Source organism: Anabrus simplex, chromosome 2, assembly GCF_040414725.1.
Source record: "Anabrus simplex isolate iqAnaSimp1 chromosome 2, ASM4041472v1, whole genome shotgun sequence".
Lineage (NCBI taxonomy): Eukaryota > Metazoa > Arthropoda > Insecta > Orthoptera > Tettigoniidae > Anabrus > Anabrus simplex.
The window spans coordinates 856,937,856-856,960,354 of NC_090266.1; the positions used below are offsets into that span (position 1 = coordinate 856,937,856).

A 22,499-nucleotide genomic window follows, 5' to 3' on the forward strand; every position below is an offset into this window, starting at 1 on the left:
TCTGAAATATAAGTATCCCCATTAAATGCATTCAACCCATTTTTCACCCCTTTCCACCTTTCCTACAGGGGATTTTCTGAAAACAAAAAAAATACGTGTTTCTTTATTTTTAATGAAGTTTCTAAATATCAATTTTTACAACTGTAAACTTTCAAAGTTTTGAGATATAGATACACTGATTTTAAAAATTCAACCCCCTTTTCACACCCCATTAATTGGACTTTCCAAAAACAAAAAAATACGGGTTTGTTTATTTTTAAAAGAGATAAAAAGTACCAATTTTCAGGTCTGTAATACAATCATTTTTTTAGATATAAGTACTGGTATCCTGATTAAAGGCATTCAACCACTTTTTCACCCTTTTTCACCCCTCCTATTGGGATTTTCTGAAAACAATTAAATACGTATTTCCTTATTTTTCAAGAAGATTCTGAATATCAATTTTTACATTTGTAAACTTTTAAAGTTTTGAGATATAGATTCACTCATTTTAAAATTTCACCCCCCTTTTCACCCCCTTAGCGACGGAATATCCAAAAATCCTCTCTTAGCGAGCACCTACATCTTAATATGAATATATCCCCAAAATTTCATTTCATTATGTCCAGTAGTTTTGGCTCGGCGATGATGAATCTGTCAGTCAGTCAGTCAGTCAGTCAGTCAGTCAGTCAGGACAAGCTATTTTATATATATAGATTATTCTCAAATATTTTCGTTAACATTAGATCCATCAAAAGACCGTGTGCAAGAAACGTTTAAGATTATGTCATTTCCGTTCCTTTATGACATCTACGTATTTATAGTACGACGGATAATAACGCAGATGATTATGAAAAATCGAATTTTTAGCCCAAGTCCCATGGGACAAATCGTGCATGTCACTTCAAGGTGGGCAACGGGAAAAACTAAAGAACCATTTGTCTCTTTTCGACAGGACAGATATTAAGGGAGGTATCACCAATGTCAGAGATCCACGACAGTAGTCAGGGATACAATATGCAACCTGAGAACCACAGAGAATTTCGCACAACTTCGGACCAGGAACTGTATCGTACAATAAATTCGTAAATCGTTGTCTTTCTCTCTAGACTTTTTTCAGCTTCATTCTATTTCACGTTACTGCCGCGCGCTTCCATACGAGAATATCATTTAAACATGTCGCATTAAACGAGTGAACAGAGCCATGTTACTTCGTATACATTTCTGAAGGTAACATGTAATCCACTGCAAATTCTCGCGCGAAGAACGGGTACAAATGCTACAGTGGCGTATACTGAGGGCTACCAAGGCTATCGGTGAAGCCCAAACCTCAGATGCGAACGATGGAAATCTAAAGCACATCATAATGTAAACATCTGACCCATTGTTCCATTTACAAAACTTGCACGTCGCACGCATTTTTGAGAGCAAGGCGTCGGAGACTGATATTGCAGCCCAGACTCGCCCTCACCTCTCGACTCAGCTCGCGCGGCTTGCTGATGTATGTCCGGTAGATGCGAGGACCGGCGAGGATAGGTGTGCTAGGCTTCGGTCCGTCAGATCGCCACTGCTATCAACCATGCGTTACTCATCGTATATACTTCCTCACCTCATACTTTTGACTTAATTAAATGATAAGAGTGCTGGTATTTCACTCCCGTTTACTTCTACATCCTTCTAGGGAGACACTGCAGGGCTGCTGTTATAGTTTTCTTTGTATAGGTAGATCTGCTGAAAATGAAATGCAATATTTCAGATTCAGTGTTCTCTTTTGTTGGTTGGAATCGAACCCGTGATCATGGGTCGGACACCACCACTGATCTCCCAAGAAAGTTAATTAACCAGTGAATGATGGGTACAACTGTAAAAATCAAAATTTTATTTAATAATAATAATAATAATAATAATAATAATAATAATAGTGCATGGCATCTGTATAGGCTTGGTGGTGACCTAATGACGATAAAATGAATGGCGAAGACGTCATAAATCACAGTCCCCAAGCCAGGGGAATGGACAGTATGAGGGGGTTGATTATGAAAATTTAACCGGGGCCATCGGAACAGAGGCAAGGATTCTACCCATTTAGCCACAAAGCCGGACTTTAATTTGCTAAACATTAGGCTACCACTCCACTGATCAGGTGCTGAGTGTTGGTAGTGGCAGAGACCAGGGCAGTAGTACCTTGGGCAGTAGCTTGTGAAGCAGCCTTGACAACACAGCAGGCTTCTCCGTTGGCTACTGGCTGCAGCTCAAAACGCTGAAGGCTTGACGTCCACTAAACCAACCATCGGAAAGAGGTAACGTAAACATAGTGGTAGCCCAAGACTTGATCCCAGCATACGCCACTGAAATGCTAGTTTTGAATAAGAACACATATCCGGAAACGTACGGTTCCCCGCTACAAGCAAAGGACCACCATGTGTTTAAATGTCGCGTGGCTGCTGTGTCAGTGAGTGGAGCGGAGTACGTACGTTGTTGTTGCCATGTTTCTGCGTCCACTTACAAGAACGGTTCACCACGCTGACCACCAATTTCGATATAAACATTGTACCTACGCAGACAGAACAGATCATCCTCTCACTCCACAGCTGTCTCGTAAATCCGACTCTTTATGTGGCCTCACATGAAATAATCCAGAGGCGTTAAATCCTGCAAACGTGTAGGCCAATCAATTCGGCAATTACGGTCTATCCACCTTGCCTGCTTTGCTTGTAATTGGGAAATGGTACGTTGCCGGACAATCCACACTACACGCCCTCGTAGTCTTCTTCTTATTATTATTTTCTACCACTTTTCTCAAACCTGTGGGGTCGCGAGTGCGAACTGTGTCGCACATGTGGATTTGGCCCTGTTTTAAAACCGGATGCCCTTCCTGACGCCAACCCTTTATGGAGGGATGTAATCACTATTTGCATGTTTCTGTGGTGGTTGCTAGAGTAATGTGTTGTGTGAATATGAAGAGGAAAGTGTTGGGACAAACACAAACACCCACTCCCCGGACCAGAAGAATTATTCAGAGGCGATTAAAATCCCCGACCCGGCTGGGAATCGAACCCGGGACCCTCTGAACCGAAGGCCTCAACGCTGACCATTCAGCCAATGAGTCGGACTACAAGCCCTCATAGTGTGGAATAGAAATTTAGATACACCCTATACCTTATGAACTACACTCAGATACTCTACCTGTTGAGTGTGTTTGAGCTGCTGAGCTACGCTGGGTGGTAACATCTGGAAGAGGAGAGTATCACTTTTGCGTTTTTCCTTTTTCAGCTCCTTTGCTTTCTGTGCCAGGTTGGCGGAATACATCTGGAACAATACCGGTATGATAAATCGAAGTTCGAAATAGGCAAGGAATGATAGTCATTCTTGTCATTCCCTGGGTACCTGAATAGTGGCAACAGCGTTTCTGACGAGGATAATGATGATCGGAGACACTACAAGCACCAGCACTAATATAGCGATCCCATAAGCTTCCTTATGACTGGCATCCAATAGACTAGAGTTTACGTAGTCCCTGTAAACAAGAAACAACTGGCAACATCACACATTTCGTGACACATAGTAATAAACTAGGGCAGAAGTATACATGGTTAACCAAACAGAAGGTATCCTCAAAGAAAAGGAAATAACTATTTATTCTTATTTAGACTATCACATGTAATGCTTTTATTTCAACCAAGAACATTTAACAGTATTAACTATTTCTAGATCCGCCTCTGTGGTGTAGTGGCTAGTGTGATTAGCTGCCATCCCCGGAGCCCCGGGTTCGATTCCCGGCTCTGCCATGAAATTTTTGAAAAGTTATACGAGGGCTGGAACGGGGTCCACTCAGCCTCGGGAGGTCAAATGAGTGGAGGTGGGTTCGATTCCCACCTCAGCCATCCTCGAAGTGGTTTTCCGTGGTTTCCCACTTCTCCTCCAGGCAAATGCCGGGATGGTACCCAACTAAAGGCCACGGCTGCTTCCTTCCCTTTTCCTTGTCTATCCCTCCCAATCTTCCCATCTCCCCCGCAAGGCCCCTGTTCAGCAAAGCAGGTGAGGCCGCCTGGGCGGGGGTACTGGTCATCCTCTCCAGTAGTATCCCCCGACCCAGAGTCTGAAACTCCAGGACACTGCCCTTGCGGCGGTAGAGGTAGGATCCCTCGCTGAGTCCGGGGGAAAAACCAACCCTGGAGAGTAAGCAGATTAAGAAGAAGAAGAACTATTTCTAGGACGTATGATTCTTCTTCGATTAGTCTATTCGACACTTAATTTAAAATAAACATTTTGATGATTTCTTTAGTAATGTTTTCTAAACCAGATATTTTACCTCAGTCAGTAGATGCACGCTCATACAAGGAACACATTGAAAGATAACGGATCAGTGCTACGGTGAGTAAAGTAAGAGTGAAGCCAACTCATCGACACGATTCATGGCAGTGGGAAAAGTTCAGTGATAGCAACTCGCTGACATGGTTAATGGCAATGGGAAGAGCTCAGTGATAGCAACTCACTGACACGGTTCATAGCAACGAGAATAGCTCATTGACAGCAAATCATTGACACTTTCATAGCAGTGAGAATAGCTCATTGACAGCAAGTCACTGACACGTTCATAGCAGTGAGAATAGCTCATTGACAGCAAGTCACTGACACGTTCATAGCAGTGAGAATAGCTCATTGACAGCAAGTCACTGACACGTTCATAGCAGTGAGAATAGCTCATTGACAGCAAGTCACTGACACGTTCATAGCAGTGAGAAGAGCTCAGTGATAGCAACTCACTGACACGTTCATAGCAGCGAGAATAGCTCATTGACAGCAAGTCACTGACACGTTCATAGCAGTGAGAATAGCTCATTGACAGCAACTCACTGACACGTTCATAGCAGTGAGGATAGCTCATTGACAGCAACTCACTGACACGTTCATAGCAGTGAGAATAGCTCATTGACAGCAACTCACTGACACGTTCATAGCAGTGAGAAGAGCTCATTGACAGCAACTCACTGACACGTTCATAGCAGTGAGAATAGCTCATTGACAGCAAGTCACTGACACGTTCATAGCAGTGAGAATAGCTCATTGACAGCAAGTCACTGACACGTTCATAGCAGTGAGAAGAGCTCAGTGATAGCAACTCACTGACACGTTCATAGCAGCGAGAATAGCTCATTGACAGCAAGTCACTGACACGTTCATAGCAGTGAGAATAGCTCATTGACAGCAACTCACTGACACGTTCATAGCAGTGAGGATAGCTCATTGACAGCAACTCACTGACACGTTCATAGCAGTGAGAATAGCTCATTGACAGCAAGTCACTGACACGTTCATAGCAGTGAGAATAGCTCATTGACAGCAAGTCACTGACACGTTCATAGCAGTGAGAAGAGCTCAGTGATAGCAACTCACTGACACGTTCATAGCAGCGAGAATAGCTCATTGACAGCAAGTCACTGACACGTTCATAGCAGTGAGAATAGCTCATTGACAGCAACTCACTGACACGTTCATAGCAGTGAGGATAGCTCATTGACAGCAACTCACTGACACGTTCATAGCAGTGAGAAGAGCTCAGTGATAGCAACTCACTGACACGTTCATAGCAGTGAGGATAGCTCATTGACAGCAACTCACTGACACGTTCATAGCAGTGAGAAGAGCTCATTGACAGCAACTCACTGACACGTTCATAGCAGTGAGAAGAGCTCATTGACAGCAACTCACTGACACGTTCATAGCAGTGAGAAGAGCTCAGTGATAGCAACTCAATGACACGTTCATAGCAGTGAGAAGAGCTCAGTGATAGCAACTCACTGACACGTTCATAGCAGTGAGAATGGCTCAGTGACAGGAACTCACTGACACGGTTCACAGCAGTAACAGAAACTCACTGACACGGTTTACAGCATCTTACCTTCTTAAGTGTATTCATAATTTCCTTTTCCGACCTTAAAAAAGGCTACAGGAAAGTACAGCCAAATTCGGCATTTAAGTATTGTTTCCAAAATTCAGGATTTTGGGTCACCATGGTCAACATCCCCGTGTGAATAGTGCGCTTAGGGGTCTTGTCTAATGCCTGTTCACGTGTTTCTATTTTAACTAATTGGGACTGAAATTTTTAAATTTATTTTTTGCTATTTGCTTTACGTCACACCGACACGGATAGGTCTTTTGGCGAATATGGGACAGGAAAGGCCTAGGAATGGGGAGGAAGCGGCCGTGGCCTTAATTAAGGTACAGCCCCATCATTTGCCTGGTGTGAAAATAGGAAACCACGGAAAACCATCTTGAGGGCTGCCGACAGTGGGGTTCGAACCCACTATCTCCCAAATACAAGCTTACAGCTGGGTGACACTAACCACACGGCCACTTGTTCGATCATGTCATTTCAGATATGTGCATGATTTGAAGTGATTTGATAGAATCTGAGGATATTCTTGTAGAACGAAACTGTCATTCTTTATGCAATTTTTCCAGGCATGTTATAGCGTTATATATTATGTTTTAGTTAGTGTGTTCGGCAGACTGATAAGATTTTAGGTTATGTTACGATTCAAAGTATTCAAAGTAACTCACGCAGGTATAATTTTGGAAGAGGGACATTATTATTGATATTGAAGCGAATTTTCGGCTCCGAAATTACGATTGCTTGTAATTTTGCGTCGTTTAGTCTAAGACCATGCAAGTCTACAGTTACAGATTTCTTTTAAATCTTTGTTGAAAGTCTCTATTTCTTCAGGCAGTCCTTTCGGTTCACAATGTAAGTATAAGAGTAAATCGTTCGCGTGTAATTGGTATCTGCAGCTGTGAGCCGATGAAATGATATCGTTTATATAAAAAGAAATGAGGTCCGAAAACAGACCCCTGTGGGACTCCAGCCTCTACGTTTCGCCAGGATGAATATCCATTAGAATTACATTTTTACACGCTGCAGACGTTCGCGAAGATATGAGTTCATCCACAGGAGACTGTTCGTTGAGAGATAGAGCTTGTATAATTTGGGACATAGTATGCCTGTGTCAACAGAGTCAAAAGCTTTAATAAAGTCAAGAACAGCTAAAACTGTCTCTTGCCTTCTGTCTATACCCTTCCATCCGTCATCTGTTACCTCAAAAAGTGCCTGGCGAAAGCTAGCCTGGTATTCGTCAAGGATATTGTGCTTTTGGACAGAACTGCAATGTTGCTGTTGTACGGTGTATTTTAGTGCCTTTGAACAAGCTGATAGTATGTTTACTGGGCGCTGAGGCAATTTTGGGAATGGGACAACAATGGCATCTTTCCATAGCTACAGAATAGCTCTTCATATACCTAAGAAAGTAAGGCCGTTTATTGAAGGGGATTTTGCGAAAGAAATGATGGTTACAGACGCTGAAGATATATGCCCACATTTGGTAGAAGACATTGAAAGAGTAAGTTTGTCTCCTAAAAACATTATGCGACGTATTCAGGAAATGAGTGCAGAGATGTCCGCGAAGAACTCTGTTACATATCACGCAAGTTTGTAGTTAGCTATCGATGAGAGTGGTGACATATAAGATACTGCGAAATTATCTATTTTCATTCGGGACGTCGATGACAAGTTGAACATCACAGAGGAATTATTAGATGTAGTTCTCCTTAAGGGCACCACCACAGGGTTGGACATTTTCAAAGGTGTTGAAAGAGCTGTTGAAAACCCTGGCCTGAGTTGGAATAAGCTTGTTTGTGTCGCAACGGATGGCGTTCCGTATGGTAGGAGTAAATGCTGGATTAATAACACGGATGAAAGAACATATGAAACGTGTTCCTGGGGCAGCACATGATCTCAACCCATTCCATTCTTCATCAAGAGAAATGTGCCAAGTATATTAATGTTAAAAAAGTATTGTGGATACCGAGGTACAAGTTACAAACTACATCCGATCAAGAGGAATTAAACATTGACAGTTAAAAAAACTTTTCTTGTATTGCAAACGCGTGCTCCTGTTATTAGTCCCTTTGAAGAAAATGTGCAAATTCTACAAAATATTCGTCATCAGTTTGAGTCCAGGTTTCAAGATGTAGAAACATTTCCCACCACCTTTCAAATCTTTGCAACCCCGTATTCAGTGGATATCAATAATGTTCCAAGCAGGTACCAAAAGAGCTGTTCAATTTACAATGTGACAATTTTGTTGAAGGTCAAATATAAACTCAAGGAGGACTTGGCTGATTTTTACACGACTGTCCCCCAAACCAGATTTTCGAGGTTGTATGCACTTGTTGCACGGATGATATGTAAGTTCGGTACGACATACATGTGCGAACAACAATTTTTTCTGTTATGAAACTTGCTAAGTCGGAATCTGGAAGTGCCTTGTCAGATTACAACCTAACTTGCGGTCTTCGATTACAAATTGCCTAAACATGACGTCCTAACATTAATAAACTAGTTAAAGGAAAACGAACAGAAAATGTCCACGTAATAGTTTTGTATAGCTCTCTTCTAAACTGTATTATGTTCTGTACTTTCTACATAATAACATGGCTGTCCTTCACATAAACTAGAATTGTTATATATTTTCTCATATCACAGATCCGAAATGTATTTGTTTGTAATCTGTGACCAATATTGTGTAATTCAAACAGTCAGCATGAGCATTGCGATATCTACGACGTCAGTGGTGTTATAATATCTGATCTGCTTCCTGTCTCTCCTACCCGTTTCATCCCGAACGCCTCAAACCATTTCCCCTTCCCATCCGGCGCATTGACGTCACACAGCTGAACTCTACTTCACTGAGAGCCTGTGAACTCAGGTCACACTGGCGCTTCTTGGTGCTTAGTGCCTGGTCCGAGCAAACTTTAAAATATTGTGCACCTTTGTTTTAACCTGGTCAAATGTTCTGTGTAGTCAGTGAGGTACTTAATGAGTCATAACTTGTGTTTCTGTGCGTTTGCATTAATAAATATATACAGTGGCTCACAGAATTGAGCGTACACCTGGAAGTAAACAGTACTATCAGAGACAACGACCAAGCTTGACAAGTGGCGTATTACTGACGTAACCAGGAAATCGAGTAGTAAGTTCTGCCGTACTATCTGTTTCAACAGAAATCCCATTCCTATGTTCATTAGTGTTGGCTACTGAGTGTATAATTCGAAGCAGTGTATCGATTCATTCAAGTGTCCGAGTGAATCGATTCACACGAACGACGAGCTCACGGCACACGATTCAGCTGACTCTCAGCAGACAGTGCGCACTCATGGATCAGTGGGACACAATACACACACGACTCACTAGCGGGACACTGGACATTGGCGGGGAGCCGAACTTCCGCTGCAGCGAGACATACAGAGCCATGACACACTGAAAGAATCGTACGCAGTCACGGTTTAGTGAAACACAACATATACACGGTCCATTTTCCGTACACTGGACATTGGCGGGAAGCCGAACTTCCGCTGCAGAGGTACATACAGAGCCATGGCACACTGAAGAATCGTTCGCCATAACGGACTTTCGCGTTCAGCTCATTTCAAAATAATGTGTTGGGTATTCAGCCCGAAGCCTGGTTTGATCCTCCACAGTTCCACCAACAGCTGTCGTAGATAGCCTTGGCGTCACTGAAGAGGCATACTAGGGAAATGAGGAGTGAGGTAGTTTCGCGTTGCTTTCCTCACCGAGCCAGAAGTTGCTATTACATATCAGTCTGTCAAGCCCACTGAAATTCATACACCAACCGACCCTATGAGTGACATTCTCATACCATTCATAAAAGGGACTGGCTACATAAGGAATGGTATTACTAGCAATTACACATACCTCGGTCACTTTCATATTTTCAAAGCAAAGGATGAGACGAGACAGGTCAATGAAGGTAACAAATTTATTCTAGCCCATACCAGAAGACATAGTGCACTGTAAACACTACATCTTGCCAGGAAAGGCATTTGAAAATAATACCCACTAAATAATAGACGGATTTATTTGCAGTGTTAAAAAGGTGGTCAAAACATAATTCTAAAGTACCTAGCTTGTAAGTAGGTAGGCTATTAGGTTATTCTATTTACCGTAATAGTTTAACCAATCAGTATTTTTATAACTAGTTAACATTCGACAATTAATTAGTCTCAGCTCCCGAGCCTACCCGACTGGCTGAGTGGCTCAGACGGTTGAGGCCTGGCCTTCTGAGCCACTTAACAGGTTCGATCCTGGCTCAGTCCGGAGGTATAGGTGCTCAAATACGTCAGCCTCGTGTCGGTAGATTTACTGACACGTAAACGTACTCCTGCGAGATGGAATTCCGGTACCTCGGCGTCTTCGAAAACCGTAAAAGTAGTTAGTGGGACGTAAAGCCAATAACATTATTATCTAGCTTACCCCATGACTATGAGTCATGCTCATGAGTTCGATCGCTGCAGTCGCTTAAGTGCGGCCAGTATCCAGTTTTCGGGAGATAGTGGGTTCGAACACCACTGTCGGCACCCTGAAGATGGTTTTCCATGGTTTCCCATTTTCACACCAGGCAAATGCTGGGGCTGTACCTTAATTAAGGCCACGGCCGCTTCCTTCCCACTCCTAGCCCTTTCCTATCCCATCGTCGCCATAAGACCTATCTGTGTCGGTGCGACGTAAAGCAGCTTGCAAAAAAATGTCATCACCACATAAGTGGAGAGTTTTACTTACCTTAATTTGTACATATTATGTTCACCATTATTCCTCATTTTTTCCGTTTGCTTATGAGTTAGTTTATATGATTATAATTAGACTGTGGATAGGTATTTTTGGGAAAAAAGGTAGCTTGAAGGAAACAGAGGGGTCTTCGAATACCGTACACATAATATTTCGTGATTTAATGTGTGCGTGTCTTGGTGGTAACCTCCTTAAGGTATGCATGATTTTCGAAATAACTTGGGATAATATGAGGTAAATAATGAGGTAAACAAGGATCTTCAATATAGTGTTTAATATTGAGATGTAATGTGGTTTATGAGTTATGAGTGTGTTCGGGAATAATTTAATGTTGAATAAAGAAAGGGGTAGAGTCGTCGAGTTTTTATAACAAATAGGAGAATATATTACATGTTCTAGGAGGGCCTAGATTTTCGGATCTTTGAAAGTATGTTGAAGTGAATTTTGAATATTATTTATCCTTGAGTGACTTCGTGTGTATACATTTATGTTGCGTCTTTATTATTTTCACGCGAGTGGAAGATCTTCAGCACCAGGAACATATTTCATTGATACTAGCTATGCCTTCATGAAGAATTTTCTTTTGTTATCATAGAAGGTGGAAGTCATCTAGATGAAAAATCAGGTTAAGTGTGCTTGGAACTACATATATGAAGACGTATCAAACAAAATTTATTACGCAATATTGAGGCGAGTTTTATATTCATTTGATTTGCAACTGCCCAAGCGTATCGGAGGAATCATTATTGGAGAGAGCAGAGACATCGAGGACCAGATATTGCATGTCTTGAATTCAATTGTGAAGTAGAGTTATTCGTTTATAAACCCTGTAGTGTTCTTATTTTCAGATAGACATGCGTTGAATGTTATGTTCGAGGAAAAAAAAACCGACCCTGGAGGGTAAACAGGAAAATAATAAGAAGAAGGAATTCAAGAGGACAAAGTGGGGTAAATATTAGAGCACCTCAATGCATGCTTTTTACTCGCTCGTATCGTTCGAAGGTTCTGGACTCGAGCGGGTTTCCCCCCAACTATGTTGACGAGTGATCTATGCTCGCGAGAAGGATAATCGCAGGAAACAACAGGCAATCATATTCATTTTTATTAGAAAGCGATACAATAATGCCATAACATTTACGTGTTTCGTGATTTGCCTTTTTATTACTTATAATTTATACTTGGTACTGAATAAGTAAAAATTAAATAGGTAATTTTTATTTCGTAAACAACGTTAAATATAATTATCATTTTTAATAATACATTATGATAAAATATAAATAATATATGAATTAGAACTCCGAAGATCCGCCTCTGTGGTGTAGTGGTTAGTATGATTAGCTGCCACCCCGGAGACCCGGATTCGATTCCCGGTTCTGTCACGAAATTTGAAAAGTGGTACGAGGGCTGGAACGGGGCCCACTCAGCCTTGGGAGGTCAACTGAGTAAAGGTGGGTTCGATTCTCACCTCAGCCACCCTATAAGTGGTTTTCCGTGGTTTCTCACTTCTCCTTCGGGCAAATGCCGGGATGGTACCTAACTTGAGGCCACGGCCGCTTCCTTCCCTTTTCCCTTTTCCCTCTTCCCTCTTCCCTCTTCCCTCTTCCCTCTTCCAATCATCCCATCCCACCGCAAGGCCCCTGTTCAGCATAGCAGGTGAGGCCGCCTGGACGAGGTACTGGTCATCCTCCTCAGTTGTATCCCCGACCCAGGGACTGAAGCTCCAGGACACTGCCCTTGAGGCGGTAGAGGTGGGATCCCTCGCTGAGTCCGAGGGAGAAACTGACCCTGGAGGGTAAATAGATAAAGAAGAAAGAGAAGAAGAAGAACTACGAAGAACAAAATAAATTAATAAAATGTGTTTCTTCTGGTTATTTAATTCAATTTATTATAATTTGTTTGCCATTGCATCTTTTAAATATATATAATATGTGGGCCCTTTCTTTATTCTTGTACATTAGACCGAACGTAAATTAAATTATGTCTTGGGGTAAAAAGTAATAAGGATGTAGAATATACATTTTTAAAAATAATTTGCTTTACGTCGTACTGACACAGATAGGTTTTATGGCGACGGTGGGATAGGAAAGGGCTAGAAGTGGGAAGGAAGCGGTCGTGGTCTTACTTAACGTACACCCCCCCCCCCCAGCATTTACCTTGTATGAAAATGGGAAACCACTGAAAACCATTTTCAGTGTCAGGTTCCAAACCACTATCTCCCGAATGCAAGCTGACAGCTACGTGACTCGAACCGCATATCCACTCACTCGGTAAATGCAAAATTAAACTCTGTCTTTGGTTCGAAAATAAAAGTAATACAAGAATAACGAGTGAGAGCAAGAAAATTAAATCACGATTTATGTTCGTTGTGTTACGCATTCTCTTGTTTTATTTAGTGGTTTAGATATTTAAAGTTCAATTGTTGTATCAATGAAAATTAAATATGGACTTTTCCTACTTTTTCAAACCTAAACTTAATTCTCTCATTACATAGCCAACGGCCGTAGCCGTGTTGAAACACCGGATCCCGTGAGATCTCCGAAGTTAAGCAACATTGGGCGTGGTCAAGATGTCGCGCGCTGTTGGTGGGGGTAAGGGAATGGAGGAGCGGAAAGGAACTGGCCACCCTACCGTACGTAAACTCCGTCTCAGGCACACCTCTACGGAGGTTCGGACCTGTCTTCGGGCAGAATACATTCTTACCTTACCTTCTCATTAAAAACAAATATTATTTCCGTCTGCTAATGAAATCAATTACACGTGGCTATTGTGTATCAAGAGAATAACATGGGCCGTGTGGGTCAAGAGAGTTTCGTCTATCTCACAACAGATCTCCAGCAGCGCTACAAATTATCTCACTTGCTGGACTACATGCAGGAATATAAAATAATTATGGCGCAATTGTACGTACAGGTTTCCTCCACCATTTAAGTGGATCGTCGGCATCGATTGCAAGATATAGGTTAACTTCCTGCTTGCCTCATCAGTTTCAGTATCATGCCAATCTGCAAATAATAATGATTTCATTCTTTGCTTAGTAACCGGAGAGTTATTACGACGGATGGGCCTAAAAATGTGATTTATTATACTCTAACAAAAGAAAACGTGTAGGCCTACTGTACATACACATACGACTTGTAGCCACACCATCGCTGGGAGTCAAGGGCGCCCATACCCGGGGGCAAGGTGGGGCCGCGGCCCCCCTCTAGCTCTCAGGGAAAGGCAAAAATCTAGCGTAGTCACGTGTTTTTCTTTCAAGAAAATGATTTAAAAGTTAGTACGATATTACGTAAAAGCGGTAGTACCGTCCCCCACCAACAGGCAGGGGATACCGTGGGTTATTCTAACGCAAAATACAAATCGCCATTTATCTTCCAAAATATTAACATTACAACGTACCCCCAGGTCTGGGCCCCCCTCTAGAAACTGTGGGAGTGGGGATATCACAGTACGTATGCTTTACGGCACTGAACAAACATTGTCTCTCTTCTTGGGGCAGACATTTTAGTTTACGAGAAGATAGCCGCAGGAAAGTATTTTGTGCACTTCTTCAGACGAAACTTTATCTTGCATGTACTGGAGTGCACGTCGTTTAAGTTTTCGAGTCTTCTATGAAAATAGTAACACATGTAATAAATGTTGGTCTTAGTAGAGAAAAATACTCTATACCGGTATATGTTTTCATAGGTGCCAAGTAAAGTTTAAACGTACCTTAGTGTCCTCAGTGACTCCTAGGCTATTTATGACAGCTGTTGGCGGAGCTGCAGAGGATCAAACCCACAGAAGTGCCAATTGAATTGTCGGCTAAGTATCCACTTCGAGAACATCAGTCGCCTCTTTGAAGGGTTTCAGAAATCTGACGAGATGTCCCACCAGGTTGTTATCATAGCCTTCCAGTACTCCTTGAGTTTAAGAAAGTTATGAATTCTATCGTATTTCGACAAAAAAAAAAAAAAAAAAAAAACTGAATTCAACATAATAAACAGACTGTTCCATAGTTTCGATTCTTTAGCGTTCTTTCGAAGTAAGTAACGTATCCAGTTTTCTTCATAAAGCGAACTAATTTTCTTTAGCACTGATTGTGATGTGTTATTTTCCTAATTCGATTCCAGATAGTTAATTTTTTTTTTGCTAGTTGTTTTACGTCGCACCGACACAGATAGGTCTTACGACGACGATGGGATAGGAAAGGGCTAGGAGTGGGAAGGAAGCGGCCGTGGCCTTAATTAAGGTACAGCCCCAGCATTTGCCTGGTGTGAAAATGGGAAACCACGGAAAACCATTTTCAGGGCTGCCGACAGTGGGGTTCGAACCTACTATCTCCCGAATACTGGATACTGGCCGCACTTAAGCGACTGCAGCTATCGAGCTCGGTGATAAAGTTAATCAGAAACGTGTCTCAGTACTGTATTCAAACATGTGTGATAGATGAGGAATGACGGTAAGGTTCAAGGGCCTTCAAAATATTTGATCCTCGATCGGATTGTGAAACGGATGTCGTGTTAGTTCAGACTCTATTCCAGTTCGACGAGACTGTCTTTGATTTTCTCGTTGATATTTTCTCCAGTTTCTTCTCTTGTCTGGGAAAACGAATGTCGCTACTGCAAGGCTTTTCATTGTCCATTTAGAATCAACCTAATGGGAATCTTCGCACATATTTCAGCGGCCTTTGTTTGTGTTGGTTTATGCCAGATGGTTTTAGAAGGAGGTTGCATATTATCCCCCGTTTATTCTTCAACACTGTGCACCAATATTTACTAGTTCTTGGGACATCTCACAAAAGCCAGTGCACATTTTTACACATTTCTGCGTAAATAATTGTTCTGTGTTCTGTCGACACGTACTTTAGAGACGTGTGACCTCAGATGTGGTGCAGTAGCCTTAAATGTTAACAATGAAGACCACTGTTAACAGGATGCATAGCCTACCTCAGGGCTGTCCAACGTTCGTTTCTACGCGAGCACATTCACATGATAAGTAAGGGTGTGTGGGTGCCAGGTACGATTCCACTAATTCGACTATTGTTATCGGTAGTACGACTATAAAATAATAATAATAATAATAATAATAATAATAATAATAATAATAATAGACTAATAATAATAATAATAATAATAATAATAATAATAATAATAATAATAATAATAGTAATAATAATAATAAATCTAGAATTAAAAATTATATGAAAATATATTTACTCACATAATTAATGTGAAATCTGGCACTGTATGTTCGTTGCAAGTTGAGGAAAGTCTGATGTGTAACTGGAATAGGCTGCTCTTAACGCGTCATCCAGGTGTGAGTCTGTCAGGTAGGATCGGTATTTGTTTTTTATTATGTTCATATTCGAAAACGCGAGTTCACAAAGATAGGTTGAACCAAAAGAAGATTGCATCTTCAGAGCAACACTGAGGGTAATGGGATATTTTTTACCGTCCGCCAGTGTCCAGAAATTGCCATATGTTGTGTAGGAGTATTTCAAAGAAAGGTCTGACTGAAGGCTTAAAATTTCCATTTCAAATTCTTCAGGATTATAATTTTCGAATATTTCACACACCCTCCCTCCAAGCTCACAAACGTCAACAGAAGCGAAGGGATTATTGACAAACATGACCACTGGTTCAAGCATTGAAAACTGGCTAAATCTGCTACCAAATTCGGACCCAAGAGTTTCAAGATGTTTAGCAAGAGATGAAAAATCACGCTTGCCGCCATTTACTGTATCTGCCATAGATTTCAAATTTGGAAAATGTGAAAGGGAATTTCTATTTAAATGGACAATCCATACCTTAAGTTTCTTTTCAAATGCATTGAAAATACTTATCATACCTGAAATATTATGATCCATTCCTTGCAATTCGAGATTTAACTCATTTAATTTTGAAGTTATGTCTGCCAAGAATGCTAATTCGATTAGCCAAGATATATCATCAAGTTCGTGATAGTATTTCCCAGGAGATGATTTCACAGTCTCGTATCTCATCCAACAGGCAGCAAAACCGTTCGAGTGTTTTTCCCCTACTAAGCCACCTTACGTCTGCATGAAGGATGACGTCACCATACTGCGAATCTGACATACTTAAAATATTTCTGAACAATCGATGACGAGTAGATGACGATCTTATATCATTCACGACATGAGTTACAATTTTCATGACATGATCGAACTTTAAAACCTTTGCGCTTAAAGCTTCTTGGCGAATAATACAATGATAAGAAATAAATTTTGGAAATGATTTATCCCTAGCGCAAAGAGAAAGAAATCCATTATTTCTACCAGTCATAGACGGTGCCATATCTATTGTTATAGCGACAAGCTTTGACAGTGGTAAGTTACTCTCTTTGGTGAATTTAACGAAAGCATTAAATATGTCTTCTCCCCTAGTACGTCCATGAAGTGGCAATAGCTTGACAAATTCTTGCTTTACTGTAAAATTATTAAAAACTATTCTAGCAAATACACACAACTCAGCAGTGTCAGACATATCAGCACTTTCATCAAACTGGAGTGAAAAATGTTCACACGATTTCAAATCCTGATGTAATTGAGATTCCATATTATTAGAAATATGTTCAACCCGCCTAGCAACAGTTTGGTGAGACAACTGAAGTCCTTTGATTGGAGATATCAATTCAGATTTATTTTTGTGAGATTCGAACAGAGATTCAGCGGCACTTAGCATAGTTTCTATCATTACTTTCCCATCACTGAAAGCTTTTTTCCTTTTAGCTAGGACGTAACAAACTTTGTAAGAAGCTATTGTCACGTTACGCGTTTGCTGAATTGGCTTCTTAAACGCACATTGTTGCAATTCTAATTTAGATTTTAGGTCTTTCACTTTGTGTTTTCTTAGTTCAGAATTAACAGGAAATTCACTGTCAACTTTTTTTGTGATTAGTCGTAAAATGTCGCTGTATATTACTTCTTTTAGGAACAGATATGCTAGCATTACACAATAAACACACAGACTTTCCTTTCTTTTCAATAAAGCAATACTGGTCCTCCCATTCACTGTTAAAGTTATAATTTCTTTGCCTTTTAGCCATGTTAAGAAGAGTTATGTTTAATGAAATATAACTGATTATAAACTGAATAGTTTAAAGTTTAAATAGTAATGAAAAAAAGCACACGAAACATGTTGAATGTACAACTTATCACAACACAACGCACTCGAAACGTAATCCATAAGCCCTGCATAAGTTCACAAGTAATACTGAATGTTCGCCCGAAAGCAAGGAACTGGGAACATTCCAATTGCAAGACTTTCATAAATCATTTGTTCATTGTTTACAGCACAGCTTTGTTGGGATTAAAGTTACTTTGTGGGCAAATTGGGTGTCCCATTGCCGTCCTGGTGAAATTCTATCATGGTAGGTAGTTTATGGCATTGCAATCAAGTGAATCATAAGGAAGCGGTTCTGTTTGGCAGAATAAATATGCGGCTATATTTAGCTCCGTGAGTAGAGAGGGCCTTATACCTGGCGCTATCACCCCCCCCCCCTTCCTCCCCACAGTGAGATGTTTGTGGAGGATTTCCCTTTGTCGCAACTACTTACATGTCGAATAGCTCTCTTTCTGAACCATTCTTCTATCTCTTCACTAACTGCGGACACGAGTCAGTTAGGCCTAGATCACATTTATGGCTTACTCAAAAAGCTCGTTGTGTATTTGGAGGTACGGATATAACAAATTTCCTGACTTTGAGGACGGTATTTTTAAGAGGAAATTAAGAATATTTATTGAAATGCAAAAGTATAGTTTTCAAATATTAAGTAAAATTTAATTTGGAAATTGATTGCGAAGGGCACCATAAAAGGGCACCTCGGGCGCCGCGTTGGACAGGGCTGACCTACCTGCTTACCAACGTGATTAATTGCAATAGAAAACTTTTCCCACACATCACCTTTGAAGCCTACTGGCTTCCTTAAACTGTATTCGTGACTTACACATTTTTTCCATCACTACCTCTTTAGTTTCCCCGTGCCATATTGATTAGGAAAGTATCACCACGAGTGTTGCTTTCTTGTCACGAGCATCACTTGCTCCCAGTTCGCTGGCGGGCGAAAAAGCCTCGTACACTCACTCTAGCGGTGCGTTAGCCAGCGAACTGATCCCTTGCTCATGCTCGAGCGAAAAGCGACAATGCAGGGCTCTAGTAAATGAGTGCCGGGAGTCTCCGAGGACATGTTCGGCTCGCCAGGTGCAGGTTTTTTGATTTGACGCTCGTAGGCAAACTGCGCGACATAATGAGGATGAAGTGATGATGAAGACGGCACATATACCCAGCCCCCGTGCCAGTGAAATTAACCAATGATGGTTAAAATTCCCGACCCTACCGGGAATCGAAGCCGAGACCCCTGTGACCAAAGGCCAGCACGCTAACCACTTAGACATGGAGCCGGACAGGGAAGAAGAGTTAGGGAATGGAATAATTTACCAAGGTAAAATATATTTCCAAGATCTCTGAAACGATTTAAAGAAAGACTACACAAACAATTGATCGAGAATCTGCCGCCTGGGCGACAGTGCTAAATGCAGGGCAATGATGACTGTCCGTCATTAAGTTCATAATACTCGGAGGATATAATCCACTTACCTAATAGATACTCTTAACTCACGTTGCAGTTTACGCAGCTCGTCCACATACGATGCCATGTTGTCGAAATAGCGTATGGCTTCGTTGACACTTGGTTCCTGGCTGTGATTTTGGAGGATTTCATCCTTCCTGTAACAAGAAACATTTTGAATGTATGGGTGGTGCATCGTACAAGAATGTTATCCAGCTGTGTCATCCTATGACAAACAGCTGAGGGAAATATTTTGATTTTATTTCTTAAAATCTATCATATCTACATTTCTCATTATAAGGAATAATATATGTTATACAGCTATACAGTACTTCTTTTGTAGTTAACATATAAATACACACTATTTTCCTGAATAATAATAATAATAATAATAATAATAATAATAATAATAATAATAATAATAATAATAATAATAATAATAATAATAACAGTAATCCTCGAGCTCGATAGCTGCAGTCGCTTAAGTACGGCCAGTATTCGGGAGATAGTAGGTTCGAACCCCATTATCGGCAGCCCTGAAGATGGCTTTCCGTGGTTTCCCATTTTCACACCACGCAAATGCTGGGGCTGTACCTTAATTAAGGCCACGGCCGCTTCCTTCCCACTCCTAGCCCTTCCCTGTCCCATCGTCGCCATAAGACCTATCTGTGTCGGTGCGACGTAAAGCAAAAAGAAACAGTAATCCTCCAGCTCCTTGGTTGAGTGATCAGCACAAGGCCTCCGCTTCAGAGAGCACCGGGTTCGATTCCCGCTCGGGTCAGGGATTTTAACTGCATTTAATTAATTCTTCTGGCGCGGGGATTGGGTGTTTGTGTTCTTCATTCATACAATCATGCTGATAAATTTCATGGCTTTATTTTCAAATATAGTTATTTATTTATTTATTTTAAAACTCGAAACATCGACTGTTTTGGCTCTTTACTGGTCCACTTGGTATTGAAGATGATGTAAATGATATTAATCTTCAAAGATACAAGACTGGGTGACTTGGCCTTGCGGTTAGAGGCGCGCGGCTGTGAGCTTGCATCCGGGAGATTGTGGGTTCGAATCCCACTGTCGGCAGCCCTGAAGATGGTTTTCCGTGGTTTCCCATTTCCACATCAGGCAAGTGCTGGTGCTGTATCTTAATTAGGGCCACGGCCGCTTCCTATCCTACCCCATTGTCGCCATAAGACCTATCTGTGTCGGTGCGACGTAAAGCCACTAGCAAAAAAAAAAAAAAAAAAAAGATACAAGATGCTTCGTCCTGATATGCCTCCGATGAATTTCACCTTTTGAGGTAGAGAGAGACGATTTTGAAGTCTACATGGTTTTGCACATCTGTATATATGCCCATCGCGCGGGTGGAGCCATGTCGTAGTTTGATGCACGTTGTGTAGGAAGTTGCCGATATTTCTAATTCCCTGCGTATCCATTGTCATGTAATAAATTACAAACTGGTGTTCAATATATAGCCACCTAGGGGGACTGATCACCTCGGTTCGAGAGGAAGCCTTTCAGTTACCTTGATAATGAAGATTGAAATCTAATGGGAACCTGTGCTTTTGGTTCTTGTTACGAGGAGAATTACAGTATTTGACTGAGATAAGAACACGAGAGCATGATGATGCTGTTTTCAACACGGTGACCAGGGTTTGAATCCTGATCAACCTGTGTGAAATTTTTCGAAGTAATATTTCAGTTCAGGCTCAAGGCTTTTTGTCTATTACAGTTAATATTACGTAAAACTATAGAAATATTCTTGATCCTGTGTATGAGGTAAATATGTTATTTAATAAAGCTAAAATATTCAGGAGTTCACAACAGAGGAGATATTCTCTTCACAGAACGTAAGTGGGACACTTTCCGAAAAGAAAATATAATAATAATAATAATAATAATAATAATAATAATAATAATAATAATAATAATAATAATAATGTGTGAAATGTCCCTTAAATTAAGATTACTCTTCATGGGCACCAGAGAGCCAAAATTTTCGGAAGGTTTGGAGATCTTTACCGGACTAATAAATCTACAGACTCGAATCCGTCTAATTTAAGCGCTCTTAAATGACAACCGACTGTAATTCAATTCGAACACGCAGCCTTCAGCACAGAGGTCAAGAATCTAGGTAGTAGACCACTCCTGCAGTGTTGCCAACTCGGCGGATTTTCCACCAAATTTGGCGGATTTTTAAATGGAACAGCGGAAAAATTTTACATTTAGCGGACAGCGGATTTTTTGACGGATATCTGAACTTACTTTAGCGCTTTTCAGCGGTAACAATATCGCCTTTCAGCAGGAAAATAAAAAATAATACAGAACTTACTACGGTGTAATAGTCTACTTAATCATGTTGTATTGAACTTATGCTGCATACTACCACTCCTTTTCTAGACCAGCTCTGGCCCACAGCCTCAGTCTGAATTTGTTACAATCGTTACTGTACTCTTGATGAGCCGGGTAGTATCGTGTTTGATAACATGTTTCTTTTGACATCAGGTTATTCTTGGTACGTCAATACGTCGAACGAAAAGGTTAAAAAGTATTCAGATACACTGACTGACAGAGCAAATGCAACACAAAGAAGGAGTGGTCAGAACTTTATGCCAATTGCAGGGTAGACTGACGTCACTGAGGTATGCTCATGATGTGAAATGCGCCGCTGTGCTGCGCACGTAGCGAACGATAAATGGGACACGGCGTTGGCGAATGGCCCACTTCGTACCGTGATTTCTCAGCCGACAGTCATTGTAGAACGTGTTGTCGTGTGCCACAGGACACGTGTATAGCTAAGAATGCCAGGCCGCCGTCAACGGAGGCATTTCCAGCAGACAGACGACTTTACGAGGGGTATGGTGATCGGGCTGAGAAGGGCAGGTTGGTCGCTTCGTCAAATCGCAGCCGATACCCATAGGGATGTGTCACGGTGCAGCGCCTGTGGCGAAGATTGTTGGCGCAGGGACATGTGGCACGTGCGAGGGGTCCAGGCGCAGCCCGAGTGACGTCAGCACGCGAGGATCGGCGCATCCGCCGCCAAGCGGTGGCAGCCCCGCACGCCACGTCAACCGCCATTCTTCAGCATGTGCAAGACACCCTGGCTGTTCCAATATCGACCAGAACAATTTCCCGTCGATTGGTTGAAGGAGGCCTTCACTCCCGGCGTCCGCTCAGAAGACTACCATTGACTCCACAGCATAGACGTGCACGCCTGGCATGGTGCCGGGCTAGAGCGACTTGGATGAGGGAATGGCGGAACGTCGTGTTCTCCGATGAGTCACGCTTCTGTTCTGTCAGTGATAGTCACCGC

The 22,499-nt window shown here is 41.6% G+C and overlaps 1 protein-coding gene across 1 annotated transcript in view; it reads right to left on the reverse strand.

Moving 5' to 3' along the window:
- Positions 1-22,499, reverse strand: part of LOC136863716 (uncharacterized) — a 769,999-nt gene that overhangs the window by 89,285 nt on the left and 658,215 nt on the right. Inside the window, exons 9-11 of the mRNA XM_067140074.2 lie at positions 19,216-19,344; positions 3,367-3,496; positions 3,166-3,288 (exon numbers count right to left, since the gene is read on the reverse strand). Coding sequence (XP_066996175.2) covers positions 3,166-3,288; positions 3,367-3,496; positions 19,216-19,344 — 382 coding nt within the window. The remainder of the gene's footprint in view (positions 1-3,165; positions 3,289-3,366; positions 3,497-19,215; positions 19,345-22,499) is intronic.